This window comes from Ursus americanus, chromosome 14 (assembly GCF_024610735.1).
Source record: "Ursus americanus isolate L20-20 chromosome 14, mUrsAme1.1.p, whole genome shotgun sequence".
NCBI lineage: Eukaryota > Metazoa > Chordata > Mammalia > Carnivora > Ursidae > Ursus > Ursus americanus.
Window position 1 is genome coordinate 8,479,889 of NC_142140.1, and position 14,491 is coordinate 8,494,379.

Consider the following 14,491-nt stretch of genomic DNA (forward strand, 5'->3'; position numbering starts at 1 on the left):
TTGTCCTAGGCTGTCTCTAGTCATGTTTTCCTCTTTTCCCCCAGGTCCAGGGAAACCATCTGATAGGCTCCCCCCCCCCCCCCCCCGTTTTCATGACTTCCGGGTGTTTGCCATTCCCCCAGCAGCCTCTGGGGCCCCACAGCCACCACCTGCAAGGGTGCAGAGCAGAGGAAGCAGAGTGAGTTAGAGATGGAGAGGCCCCACCCCACCCTCTCTCAGCACCCGGTTCTTCTGGGTCTCAACCCCTAGTTTGCTTCCTTGCAAGCACTCCTTGACATGCATAACTATTCTATTTGTGTGCTGACTTGATTTTATTCCTCCCCACATGCCTCTTCTGGGGACCACGCCTCCAGTGTCCCCTGCACCCTGTACAGTGCCCTGCACATAACTGGCACTGAGGATTTACATGTGCAATGTAGGAAGGGAGAGCCGGGGAGAGGAAAGGGTGACGGGCTAGATCCAGAGAAGGAAGAGAAGCGAGAAAAGGAAGAGAGAAGAGGAGGGCTGTTGAATGAATGTTAAATGCGGAGAGATCTAACTAGACAAGGAGAGGAGGATCGAGACAAGCCCGCGAGAGAGTAGGACTGTGAAGAGACAGATGAAGAACAAGAAAGAGAAAAAGGGTGGACAGGAGGAAGGAATGGGGAGGCACGCGACTGGGGAGAGGCACGTGAGCGCTGGGAGCGAGAGTGCCAGCGAGAACGCGCGGGCGCAGGGCCACGGGAAGGAAACTCCTTGAGGGCTGAGCGGGGGCTGCAGAGCGGAGAGGCCCGCCCTCAGGAGCCTGGCCGCGCCGCCGGAGCTCGGGATGCGGGCGCAGTCTCCATGGAAACGGGGATGCTCCGGGAGCGAGAGGAAACGCGGCACGCGGCGAGGGGTGGTGGAGAGGCTGGCTGGGTTTGGCCCTTTCTCAGGCTCTGTTCCTTCCCCCAGCCTCTCGCTGGGGAGGCGGGAGCGCGCCACCTGGGCAAGAGCCCTCGGACACCCAGGGCGCTCCTTCTCTCCCCTTCCGCCTTCCTGGGCGTTTGACCCTCTACCCGTCTCCGACTGGGGCCTGCAGGGTCTTGCAAAACGTTAGGGATCTATGGGGAGATGGGCCGGTAGACCTTCTACGGAGGCTTCTCCTACGGAGCGCCGCCGGGCTCAGTCCTGTTCTCTTCAATTTCCCTTACTCCAGCCCCAGGGAGTTACCTGCCCACAGCTCCCAAATTTACATCTCCCGCACTGGTTTCCCCCGCACTGAGCTTCCTCTCCGTTTGGGTGTCTAAAGTGCATCTTCAAACTTGTCGGATTCTTTAGCTCCCCAAGCTCATTCGCACCCCAGGGCTTCCTGAATTTGCCATCCCCTTTGCCAGGAACTCTTTTCCCAGCCTGTAAGTGAGTCGCTGTACTCTAGCTGGGAATCATCTTGCAGGAGGAAAGCACTGGGGAGGCGAGGAAGCCCTAAATGTGTGTGTGTGTGTGTGTGTGTGTGTGTGTGTGTGTGTGTGTGTGATCTCAGTGCTGTGGGGGAGCCCTGCATCAGGATGAGGAGCACAGCCTAAGGGTGTGGGGGACACTGTCGTGTCACAGGAGGGCGGGAGAGGTCACAGGAGGCCCAACTTTAGAGCGAGGGGCCGCAGCGCACTGGCAGATGGGAGTCTGGGGACTAGGGAGAACTTCCTTGAACGGTAGGTGGGGAAGAGACCTGACAAAGCCCAGGGTGTCCTCCCTACCCTGGGAACTAGGTGGGCCTCATGGACAGTGGACAGAACTGGCCACCACCCCCTTTGTCATCACTATCATCTAAAACTCAGGTTAAGGGATGCCTAGGTGGCTCAGTCGTTTAAGCATCTGCCTTCAGCTCAGGTCATGATCCCAGGGTCGTGGGATTGAGTCCCACATCAGGCTCTTGCTCAGTGGGGAGTCTGCTTCTCCCTCTGCCTGCTCTGCCTGACGCTCTCCCTGCTTGTGCTCTCTCTCTCTCTCTCTCTCTCTCTCTCTCTGACGAAGAAAGAAAATCTCTTAAAAATATAAAACTCAGGTTAAGTACCCACGGGCCTGGTGTGGAACCTTCTAGTCTTAGACACAGTAACCTCGCTGCTGGAGGGACTGTCAGGCACTAAGAGGGCAACAGCAAGCCACAGACACACTCACAAGTCACCAGGCTGGCTGCTCACTGCAAGGCAGAAGTGGAAGGTCACTGTCATTCTTGCTTCCTGAACTTGCCGGGCTCTGATTGGCTGTGTGGTACATGTGCTTCTCTCTGAGCCAGTCTGTTACCAGAGGAATGTAATGTGCCGATTGGCTCACACTTCGGTCCCACCCACTAGGCTCAGGCTGGGAAGATCCTACCCAAACTACTTGGGTCGGGATTGGCAGAGGTGGGTCACTAAACACAGAGGGAGTGAATGTCAAGGGGGGAACCAGCAGGGGCCTATTTCAATAGAAGGCTCTTCTTGGCCTCGCCCCATCTCCCCTCCCCCACCATCTGAAAGTAAACTCCACCCTCCCCAATTATTTACTTATTTGTGTGACTACTATTGGTATCATTATGACTAGTTTTGATAATAATATTTAACATTTATCCTGGATTTACTATGTTAAGCATTTACATTTGCTGCCTTCTGTAATCTTTACAATCACTTGAATACCATCATTATCCTCATTTTACAGATGAGAAAAACTGAGGCTCAAAGGGGGAAAAAACTGGCTCGAGGTCACGCATCTAGAAAAAAACCTGGTCAGGAGTTGAGCCCCAGCCCTCTTCTTTGCTCTAATGGACCTTTCCCCCATTAAAGTTTTGTGAGGCTGAAGTCCAAGTAATGCACCCCGCCCCTGCCTAGTCTAGTGCCAAGCACGGGGCGGTGGGGGGGGGGGGGCTCAGTGGGGAAATGCCAGGCACTATGCTGAGTGTCTTACACGCATTACTTCCTTCAATCCTCACCACCACCCGGTGAGGTAGTACTATGATTTCCATGATACAGACATAAACAGGTGGCATCCCCAAGGTCATACACTTGAGTAGGGGAAAGAACTTCCCCCAGTCTGCTCTTTGAGCACATGCTCAACTGCATGAATGAGAACGTATGCCCAGCGTCTTGAAGAAAAGGAAATGGAGCTGAATAAATATTTGTTGAATGAATGACAAAAAGAAATAAAGAACGATGAGGATGGGAGGGAGTAAGCATGGTCAGAATGCTGACAGGAGCTGAGGGAGGTGACCGCGGGTTGCTATTTGCTTGTATTGCCAGGAAGGCTTCCTGGAGGAGTTGATTTGATGGGGGGGGGGGCATTATGGGGTCCTGGAAAGTTTCTGCTCCCCGAGGCAGGAGGCACCGCCAGACGCTAGACTTTCTGGAACCCACAGAAGTGGTTAACAGGTTCTTGGGTTGACTGGACGAGCGGGTGGGCGTGGCCGGCGGGGCCTAGCAGAGGGGGGCTGTGGTGGTCCTCTGGCTGTGGGGAGTACTCAACCCCTTCTCTCTTCCTCCCTGACCTTGGCGGTGCGCCCGGCCTCGCGCCCCCTCAGCTCTGTGCCTCGTGCTGGGCTGCATGATCTTCCCCGACGGCTGGGACGCCGAGACGATCCGGGACATGTGCGGGGCCAAGACCGGGAAGTACTCCCTGGGGGACTGTTCGGTGCGCTGGGCGTACATCCTGGCCATCATCGGCATCCTCAACGCCCTCATCCTCTCCTTCCTCGCCTTCGTGCTGGGCAACCGGCAAACAGACCTGCTGCAGGAGGAGCTCAAGCAGGAGAACAAAGGCGAGTGCGCTCCCGGGCGGCGGCCGCGGGTGGGGGCGGGGCGGGGGCGGGGCCTCCAGGTGCCACCGAGTCCTAGAGATGAAGGAAAAACTGGAAAGGGGGCAGACAGTCCGACCACCTGAGAGCAATTTGACGCTGTTCCTCAAATCCGAACATTTGCATGCCTGGGCCCCAGCAAACCCAACTCTGAGTAGAAACCCCTGAGAAATGTGCAGGAATACCCGTGGCATCAGTTTCAAAATAGCAAACCACTAAAAACAACCTAAATGGCCATTGACAGGAGGATGGGTAAGTAAGTGGTGATACACTCACATCATGGAATAGTGCACGCACTGCAGTTATAAGTGACAGAATGGATACATCCTAGAAACACAGTACTGAGACGGGGGTGGGGGTGGGGGGGTGGGGAATTAAGTTCCAGAAGATGACAGAGTGATAGTTATGGAGCTCAGTCAAAAACCAAGAGACGCTAACTAATGTATGGTTTAATCATAAATATATTTATGTTGGTACTGCATTTTTTTTTAAAGTAAAGAAACAATAAATACAGAAGATAGGATGCTGCTTACCTGTGGTTGAGATAGAGAGGGGAGGCCAGGAGCTTGAGATGTGGGATGTGTCGGCATGTACAAAATGTTGGTGGTATTCTTGCCTGGAGAACCCACACAGGTGTTTGTTAGAGTATGCTTTATACCTAGTCCTAGTATATTACATATCAACTTTTGTACATATCAGTATCATTGAAATCCCATGAAGAAAAAATTTACACATGAGGCCAGAGACTCATGTTATCAGATGTTTATCAATGCATCTACATACATTATATGTCCTTTTATAAAATATGCAGTAGTGTTATATGCTCATGTAACACACGATTGGTCATCCTAAACAAATCCTTTGTAAGATTGCTTTTTGCTGCCAACCCTGAGCATGTCTTAAAGATCTTTCTTTATCCTTTTATGGAGAACCCTTTTTATACAGTGCCTAGCATTACGTCAGATGGAGGAACTGTAACTATTTAACTATTTTCCTTTTAGGGACTGTTAGGGAGGTTTCCAGGATTTTACTATCACTGACAATACTATGCTAGACATCTTTGTCTATGCCTTCTTATACACAGTGTTTTCTTGGTGTTTTTCCAGAAATGAAATTGCGTACGTAAAATTTTAATGATAGTGCCAGATCGTTCTCCAAAGGAGGGTTGGCCTTCTGAGTCAGGGGCCCACCCTGTCCCTGGAGCACCGGGAGGCACGACATGGCATCAGTGGACAGACACCCGTCTGTCTGGGGGTGTGTTCCTTGCCATGAGAAATAGAGGAGTAGTGGTTTTCATAGTCATACCCTGCCTTGGGCTATTAGCATGTGCTGGGTCTATATTTAGCACTTTCCATTAATTATATTCCTCTCTTGGAGTCTCATCTATAAAATGGGGATAATGGCAGTGAGGGTTATTATCTTATCTGGCAGGGGGTGGTTTAGTATTATGGTGGAACCCTTGGACTGAAGGCAGACTGTGTTGGAAGCAGGCTGGGGACCGTACCTCCTTGAGCCTTAGTCCAGTACTTCCTCAAATGAGGGTGGTAGAAATGAAACCGCTTCACAGGGCTGTCCGATGAAGAAGAAAGATTATGTCTATTAAGGGCCACTTGGTGGATACTCAGTAGAAGCTGCCGCTCCTCAAGACTCCCCACCAGGCAGGCATCATGACCACCATTTTCCAAATGAGAAAGGTGAGGTCCGCAGAGGTCTGGTAACTTGCCCAAGGTCATCAAAGTGGTGCAGTCAGGATTTGAACCCAGGTCCAAGCTGAAAGGCCAGGCTCTTCCCTGTTGCCTGCTTCCTTTCTCAGGGCCCTCTTGGGCTGTTGGGCTGCTAACCTGTCTTTCTCTGAGGCTCCTGTCCCTGGAGGCCCTGTCTCATGGTGGTTTCTGTGGTCTTGGTGTGAGGTCAGGGCCTGCCCTCTGGTGGTAGCTTCCAGAAGTGCATGACTAAGAGCCATGTGGCCTTTCTGAAGAAGGGGTTTGGGGATGTGACTGGTGTGAGGTAAGCCCACCCGGCGTTCTCTCCTTCCTCCCCAAAGTGCCCTAAACTCGGTGTTTAAAGTGATGTGAAGGAGCCCCAGTTTGTCTTCCCTCAGAGTCGGGGCCGGGGAGGGGGCCCTCCATCCCTCATTGGGAACTCAAGATGAGTGAGCTTCACAGTTCAGTTCTGAGCCAGACCTCCAGGACAAAAGTAAAAATGAAAATAAATTGCTATCATTTCCAGCATTTACTATGCATTATACATTGTGAAAAGTCCTTAGCTGGAATTATGTATGTCTTTTTCACTCCTCGGAATCACCCTGTGAAGTAGGCTATTATGCCCATTGTACAGATGAGGAAATTAAGGCTCAGAAGGGTTGAATGGCCTACTCAGGACCATCCAGCTAACCAGAGGCTTGGCTGGATTTCAGACTGCAGCTCACTCCCCTGCCCAGCTCTGCCCTGAGGAGTGGCCGAGGGGAGCCCCAGAGCCCTGGTAGTCTCTGACTTTCTCCAATTCTCTCTCTCTCTCTCTCTCTCTCTCGTAGATTTTGTGGGCTCTACAGTAAGCTCCGTGTTGCGGCCAGGGGGTGATGTCTCCGGCTGGGGAGTCCTCCCCTGTCCCGTCGCTCACTCACAGGGACCCTGAGGGCCAGGATCACAGCCCAGGAATTGACCTGTCCTCAGCTTGTCCCATTGCCTGCCCTCTCATCCTTTCATCCAAGCTCCGAGGGAAGACCCCGTCCAGGCCTGGCTTCTCGCCTGCTACCTGCCTGTAGCTCCAGGCTCTGAAGAGGCTGGGGCTGGGATGCGGCGTGCGGGAGGGCCTGATTCAGCTCCTCCCTCAACTGACCTAAGGGAGCTGGAGCCCTGGGCCCTCGGGCTTCTCCCTTCCTCCCCAGCCTGGCCCAGGGCCCCTGCAGAGTCTCCAGGGGAAGAGGCGCTGCGGTTCCGGTTCCCCAGGCCCCGTGAGTCTGGAGGGCTCCTGCCTGGCTGCACCCTTGCCTCCTCTGGTCCCTGCCTCCTGCAGAAACTTATTCAAGACACTGGCCCAGGGTGGACCGGACTTTTTCCTGTGTTTCCCCCCATGGTGATGGTTCCATTACATCATCACAGAGCTCCAGGCACCACCAGCCTCCTCGGAGCCTCTCTGCCACCCACGCCAGCCTGTTTTCACCTCTCCCAAAGGAGTCCGAGCTGCACTGAGGGAGAAAGCACAGGGCCTCCCTGTCAGCTGCCAACAGGGGCCCTGGGCAGCCCAGAGTCTGAGGACAGACGGGCTCTGGAGGCAGTAGGAGGAGGCGCTCTGACTCCTGGCTTGGTGGTGTCTGACCATGGCAGCTGGAGCTGGAAGGGGCTCAACCTGGGCCTGGCCTGGCCTTCTCCCTTTTGGGATGTCTCACCAGTGACTGGACCCTTGACCCTGGCCTGTTTTGTACAGCACAGACTTCTTGGCCCTGTTGTCAGGGCTGGGGGTTTGGGAGGGGGGCCCAAGAGTGGGGAATTAGGGGATGCATTGCCCCTCTGCCCCTTCTCACGCCCCCAACCCAAGCATCTGCCAAGGGCAGGGACTGTCTTGCCTCTTTGATACTTTTTCTGCATAACTTGAACTTGCAGGTCACCTCTGAACAGGGTACCCCCTGTCCCCATCCCCAGGCCTTGTAACCCTAGCCCCACCTCCACTTCCTCTTCCTTACCCACCTCTCGCCTTGCGATATGCCCAGGGTCTGCAGCCCAGTGGGCAGTGCTTGGAGCTGAGGCATGAGTGTGTGTGTGTGTGTGTGTGTGTGTGTGTGTGTGTGTGTGTGTGAGCGTGTGTGTGTGTGTGTGTGTGTGTGTATGTGTGGGGCGGGGAGGAGAAGAGGATCTTCTCTCTCCCTCCCCTCCCACTGTGGGGGCATCTCCTTCCCCCTTGGCCGGGAGCAAACAAGGGAGACTCCAGGTGTTTCTGAACTCCCCTCATTGCCAGTGGACCTGGTGGTCGAGGCGTCTGGCCTGGGGCGTGGAGAGCCCCTTTCAGCCCCCAGTTCAGGCGGCAGGTCGGCTTCATCTAGTGTGCCTACTTCTGTCTTCGAGTGCTGGGGGAAAGTGCCGGTCCGCTCTGTAGTCAGAGCGTGAGGCCGCTGCGGGTTCACTGGGGAAGCTTGTTGTCATCATTTCCTATGTGGGCCTCAGCCAAAGGAGGGGAGAAAAGCAGCGAGTGCCATGTATTTGCCAATCTTGTGTTCATTTCCATAGGACTTGGACCTGAGAGGGTTTCCAAGACAGACCCTAGAAATCCTCTGCACGAGACCCCCATCTGGACCCTAACTGGAATCAGATGCTGGGTCCTGGTAGGATGCCTGAAACCTGGAGCTCACCAAGTCCTGACCCTCCACCTCTTGACTTCTTCCTCTTGAGCAAACACCTTTCCCCTGGTGCTCTGGCCCTGGCCCAGTGCTCCCCTCTCCTCCCCCAGGGTTCTACCTGCAGGAAGGGGCTGTGCACCAGGGGCCTGTGCTGAATGGAAGGGTCAGGGGAGCCTCATGGGAGGCAGTGGGGGGCAGAAGTGAGTTCCTCCAAGATCCAAACCAAAGCCCAGTGTTGGGAGGCTGTGGGGAGGGGTAGGGGGGTGGGGGGGGAGGGAGCCAGTTGTTGGGAAGGGGGAGAAGACCGAGGTGGGAGAGAGCGAGAATGAGAGAAGGGAGGGAAGGGGTGGAGAGAGGCAGAGAAATGGAAAAAGGAGAGATGCAGAGATGCAGAGAGGGCACCCTTGTGCAGAGAGCCTGGGGTGGAGGGGGAAGGTGGCTGGGAAGATGAAGAAGGAGTAGGGACAGGGAAGGAGGCAAATGGAGGGGTGAGCTGCGGATGGCAGACTGGGGTGCAGGGGTGCAACATGGGGCAGAGGAGGATAAAGAAGGCAGGACACTGAGGGACTGGAGCAGCTGCTGTGTGAGACCTGCTGCGGGGGTGGGGGGCCCCAGAGCCCTGTGCTGGAGGAGGTGAGAACCTCCCCCCAGACACCCAGGCCGCTGCCCACCCCTCTGGGGCCAGGGCACCACTGGAGTGGGAGTCAGTGGGAGGGGAGAGGGAGGTTAATCCCCTTGAGGGGGTCCTGAGTGCCTCCCCATCACCACGCACCCAGCCAGTTGCTGCCTTTGCTAAGGAAGGGGCAGCTCAGAGATGCACCCAGGAGAGTGCGGTTCGAAAAGCAGGGCTGGGCGGGCTGCAGGAGCCAGGGGAACACAGGGAAGGAAAAGAGGCTGGAGTGGGCTCCAAACCAGAGCCCTGTCCCCGAGGCTTCAGCAGAGGCGGGAGCAGAGTGAGAAAGAGGTGCTTCCATTCAGGTAGGGGCCCCACGTGAGGTTGGAGTGCCACCACCCTGTGACTCAGATGGCTCTCTGGGGGCAAGGAAGCCATCGCGGACAAGGGGAGGTTTGTGGTTTGCCCTTAGCCAAAGCCTGGGATTTGGCTTTTGCCTTTGGGAGGAGACGGGTGCAGTGGTCACCAGCTCCCACCTCAGCTTGGCCTCTGGGACTCTTGGTTCTTGAGAGAAGCTGACCTTTGAGTGGCCCATGGAGGCAGTCTTCCCCAGGTTGTGACGGGATCGGAGGGGTCTGGTGCTAGCAGGTTGTTTCCGCTCTGGTCTGGAGACTTTCAGGAGAGGCCGAAGCAGCTACAGCTTAGAGGTGGTTGAGAGTGCTGGTTGGTCACGTCCTTCTGGGTCTCTAGGATGTGAAAACTTTCCTGTTTGGGAACAAGTACCCATTAAGGAAAACACTGTTTTCCTGAGAGGGTGAGGACCATGGGAGGGATTCATCCTTTTCAGGCCTGGACTAGCTAAGCTGAGAGCTTTTAGATGAGGCTGTAGGGAAATTCCTTGGCCTCCTTGAGATCCCTGCTTGGGCACAGGGGAATCGGCCTTCTCCAACTTCCAGTGTGATTGAGACAGGGGGACCCTCTCTTTGGAGAAGCTGGGAACTTCCCAGCACAAGAAACTTACACAGGTCCCGGCCTGGCTCAGGGCTAGCCTTCGGGGGAGCCTGGAGTTTCCTGAGAGGGGAACAAGGGGGACAGTCCTTCCCAGAGTTCTGACCAGCAGACCTCAGGGGCCTGTGCTGTGTGTCGTTAGGATAGTTTGGTGTTGTCTACACGCCATTAGTAAGTTCTGTCTGAATGTGTCCTCGCCGTTCATCGTCTAGTTTGGTAACATTTATTTTGGTCCTGCCCCCTTCTGCTGCTGCTGGATTTGAGCTTCAGTGCAGGTGGAATGACGTTCAAATAAAGAAACACTTTATATCACCCGTGCTGGCTCCTTCTCTGAGTTGGCCGCCTGGGGATGGAGAGGGTTGAGACTCTTACCGCGTGTATCAGGTTTGGCTGCATATTAACAGAGCTACCACTGTGGCTTAACACGAGTTAACTTTCCTTTCATATTCAGTCTGGAGGTAGCCAGACCATGACTGATAGGGCCCCCAGCGTTATCAGGAACGCAGGCTCCTATCTTTCTGCACTGCCATTTTCCATCCTGGCTTCCAGTCTCAAGGACACCTCATGGCCCAACATGGCTGAGGGATCTCTAGTCACTTGGTCCACATTTCATTTGATTTCATATGGGAAATCCCATGGGACTGAGTCACACTGCTCACCTAGCTAAAGTGTTGTCTTTTAGTGGGGCACATTGTCACCCCAGAAAAAAAACTGTGGTTCCATTACCAAGGAGAAGGGAGAGAATCGATGGAGCAGGCAGCTAGCAGTCTCTGCACACTGCTGATGGATTGCACAAGCGTCACTCTGGACTTCGGACTCTGACTAGAACAAACAAGGCTCCGCCCTTTTCTGCCTGTGTGGCCTGGACAAGTCCCTTCACCTGTCTCTATCTAAATTCCCATTAAGTACATGGAATTGATTATAGTGATCTCAGGGAATTGTAAGAAACAAAGGAGGGAACGTGACTTGCTTGACAGCACCTGGCACAATGAAACACGTCCCATATGACAGATTGATTATAATGTCTGCCCTTGGGAACTGAGTCTTCATTGAACACATTTTGAACACTTGGTATGGGCTACGCACTTCAGGAACAAAAACAGAGACCCTGCGTTAGGCTCAATCTGGCTGGGAGATGAACATGTAAAAATAATGTAGAATGTGCCAGGTGCAGAGTATGGTGGGTGTCCTGCGTAGGGATGCCTTACATGGCTTTTGGTGGGGGTGGGTAGAGCAGGAGACCTTTTTACTGTAGGGTGAGTAGGAGTTAGGCAGGCAAGGGTCAGGAAAGCTATTCATGAGTAAGGGCAGCTTGAGGAAAGAGCAGGGTGAGAAACAGAATGGTGAGTGCAGAAAACTAAAAGCCATTTAGCAATGATGAACTATAAGGTGCGAGACAGGGAGGGTCAGAGATTGTCTGGAGATGGGCAAAGCTCGAGGATGAAAGAGCTCAGGGACCCTGAACAGGAATTTGGATGTTCAGAGCAATGGGGAACTGTGGGGTGATTTTAGCAGGAGAGCATTTTGGGAAGATCACTCTGGTTGCCCTGTTAGGGAGCTGAGTTAGAAGAAGACAATTTTAATGAAAGAGAAATTGTTAGTCCGGCCTGAAACAAGGTGGTGGCAATGGGTCTGAGAGAGGTGAGAAATTCACTATTTAGGAGATAGAACTGACACTTGGTAGCTGATTGACTGTGGGGTTAGAGAGTGGCACCAAGGAGGATGGATACATTTTTTTTGCTTGGGGGACAAGAAAGATTTGTCAGGATAGCAGGGAAACAAAATGATCAGTTCAGTTGGAAACTTGCAAAGTTTAAGAAGCATGTGGGGGGCACCTGGCTGGCTGTTGGTTGAGCATGAGACTTTGATCTTGGGGTTGTGAGTTCAAACTCGATGTCGGGTCTAGTAGAAATTACTTAAAAAAATAAATAGAAAAAGAAAAAAAAAGCAGGTGGGACATCATGGTGAAGTTGTCCAGTAGTCAGTTGACTTAGATGGATTTGGGAGCTCAAGAGAAAGATTTGGGCCAGAAACATGAGCATACAGGTAATGGCTGAAATGTGAAGCACAGAGGAGTTTGCTCAGGGTGACTGTATTGTGTGAAGGAAGAACACAGAGCTATGGAGTGAATGCTGGTAAACACCAACAGATAAAGGTCAGAGGAATGGATGTCCAAAAAGAAAGGACAATGGAAGGGTCAGAGCTGTGAGAAAAACCATGAAAATGTGTTAGGGAAACCAAGGATCTAGAGTTCAAGGGAAGGTCAGCTGGAGCAAATTAGTTCAGAATTAGGGACTGAAAATGTGCCCATTGGATTTGGAAGGAAGGAGGCCATGCTGAATTTGAGGATGTGGAATCTCTTTATATGAAGGAGTTCTGAATATTTATAGATCATAGCCGGTAAGAGTTTAAAGGTAAAGAGAGAGAATGGTGCACTTTGGTGGCCCAGTCGGTTAGGTGTCCGACTCGATTTTGGCTCAGGTCATGATCTTGGGGTTGTGGGATCGAGCCCCACATTGGGCTCTGTGCTCAGCTCAGAGTCAGCTTGGGATTCTCCCTCTCCCTCTGCCCCTCCCTCTCCACCCTCTCAGTCTCTCTAAAATAAATAAATAAATAAATAAATAAATAAATAAATAAATAAATAAATAAAATCTTTTAAAAAATAGAAATAAAGGTAAAGAGAGAATTACTAAGAAGAGGTGAAAAGGCCTTTTTTGGGGTAGAGGGAAGTGCAAGGTTTAGGGAGCCCTTGCCTGACAGTATCCATTTTCTCAGTGAATCAGGAGGCAAGACGGAGAGAAGGGAATGAGCAGGGGATTTGAGAAGTGGCAAAAGGGGTGCCTGGGTGGCTCAGTCAGCTGGGCGTCTGCCTTTGGCTCAGGTCATGATCCTGGAGTTCCAGGATCAAGCCCTGCATCAGGCTCCCTGCTCAGCGGGGAGTTTGCTTCTCCCTCTGCGCCTCACCCCACTTGTGCTCTCTCTTGCTCTCAAAAAGATAAAATAAAATCTTAAAAAAAAAAGAAGTGGCAAAAGTTTGGAACAGTTGCTACAGGAGCTGTCAAAGGATCAAAAGACTGATGCCTGACCATGAATTTGTGGAGGCACCAACAGACAGGAGGGCAGGCCCAGAGAAGGCAGACTATAGATTGATAGGTAGGTGCCATGTAAGCAGAGTGTCCTGAAAGAGTATTTCACTCCCACCATGACCTCCAGGCTGCTTACAGAAAAAGAGCCTGCAATAGGACAGACAGAGAAAATGAAGGGCTACTGTTTATGTGAAAGAGCTGGAAGGAGAGGAGATTGTGGTTAGGAAGCTGGGTGTTTGACCTGAACATTCTGACTCATTCTTAAAGATGGCTTTGAGATGTGAGGCACTGAGTAAGATGTCTACCCAAGTGGTGAGAATAATGGCAGAAATTGGGGTACAGATGAGCCAAAGTTGTCAAAGAACCAGAGAGTGGTGGAAAGAAGCTACTACAAACACAATAACCAGATGTTATATGCATCAGTGGAGCAGGAATTTTTTTCTGAGGGTAAAGATGTAGTTTTCTGGGAGCATTTAGGGGAGCAGTCTCAAAAGGACTTAAAAGGGCTGCAAAGGAGGTGGTGTCCTAAGGAGAGAACCATATTTCCATACTTCAGTAAGGGCTTGTCTATCAAAGGGAAGAGGTGTCCAGAGAGCACAGCAGAAAGGTTGGGAGAGAAGGACAGAACAGAGAAAGAACTACATCGTAAGGGTCAAGAGCACCAAGAGCCAGATGACACAGAGAACTCTTGTTTTGGGAAATGCCTAAGGGCACTAAGAGTGTGAAGTTGGTAGAATTCATGACTCAAAGCTTCAAATGGAGCTCCAGTTTGAAATCCCTTTCAATTCGAGTGCACTTAGGCACGGCAAAGGACCAGTGATACCAGCACCAGGACAGATCTGGGGGTGCTGGAAGGCTCATTTAGGTGCCAAAGCAGGTACAGGCATCCAACCTGAGTGGGCTGGAGGCTTCTTCAAATTCAGTTACTCATTTAACAAAACATTTTATTGAACGCCTGTTCTGGGCTGGTACTGCTAGGTTCTAGAAATACAGAAATAAATCAGACATAGGCCCTGGGCTCAAATGATCACAGGCTAGTTAGCAGCAGGGTCGTTTGCCTTTTGTTTAGAGTGGCGAGGTAAGATTCTGGTTTTTGTTTTGTCACACATGTTGCAGCATAAAACAAATGTACAGGTAGTTGAAAATACCCTACTAGCCATTACCCTAGGGACAGACTCCTGCTAGTTACCCCAGAAGCCTTTCACTTACTCACAAACACCATCATCCCCTTCCTTCTCTCCTAAGAGTAACCACCATCTTGACTTTTATGGTAATCAGTTCCCCACTTTCATTTACATATTTTTATCTAAGTGATCATGTTTATTTTTCATAAAGATTTTATTTGACAGAGAGAGAGAGAGAGAGAAAGAGAGCACAAGCAGGGGGAGCGGCAGAGAGAGGGGGAGAAGCAGACTCCCCGCTGAGCAGGGACCCCCCCCCCCAACGTGGGACTCCATCCCAGGACCCCAGGGTCATGACCCAAGCAGAAGGCAGATGCTTAACTGACTGAGCCACCCAGGTGCCCCTAAGTGAACATCTTTAAACAAAATAGTTTAGCTTTGACTTTTTTTTTGATGTGTCTTTTCCCACTTCGTTCTTTTTATCCCTCCTTGTAATTTGTTGAAGAAACCGGACCATTTCTTATGTAGTGTTCCACGGCCGGAATT

The 14,491-nt window shown here is 52.0% G+C and overlaps 1 protein-coding gene across 1 annotated transcript in view; it reads left to right on the forward strand.

Annotated features, from left to right (window-relative positions):
• LHFPL4 (LHFPL tetraspan subfamily member 4) overlaps positions 1-8,350 on the forward strand; it is a 29,783-nt gene extending 21,433 nt beyond the window's left edge. The window contains exons 2-3 of the mRNA XM_045808251.2: positions 3,512-3,748; positions 6,318-8,350. Of these exons, the coding sequence (XP_045664207.1) occupies positions 3,512-3,748; positions 6,318-6,418 (338 nt within the window). The 3' untranslated portion in view covers positions 6,419-8,350. The remainder of the gene's footprint in view (positions 1-3,511; positions 3,749-6,317) is intronic.
• The last annotated feature ends 6,141 nt before the right edge of the window (positions 8,351-14,491 follow it).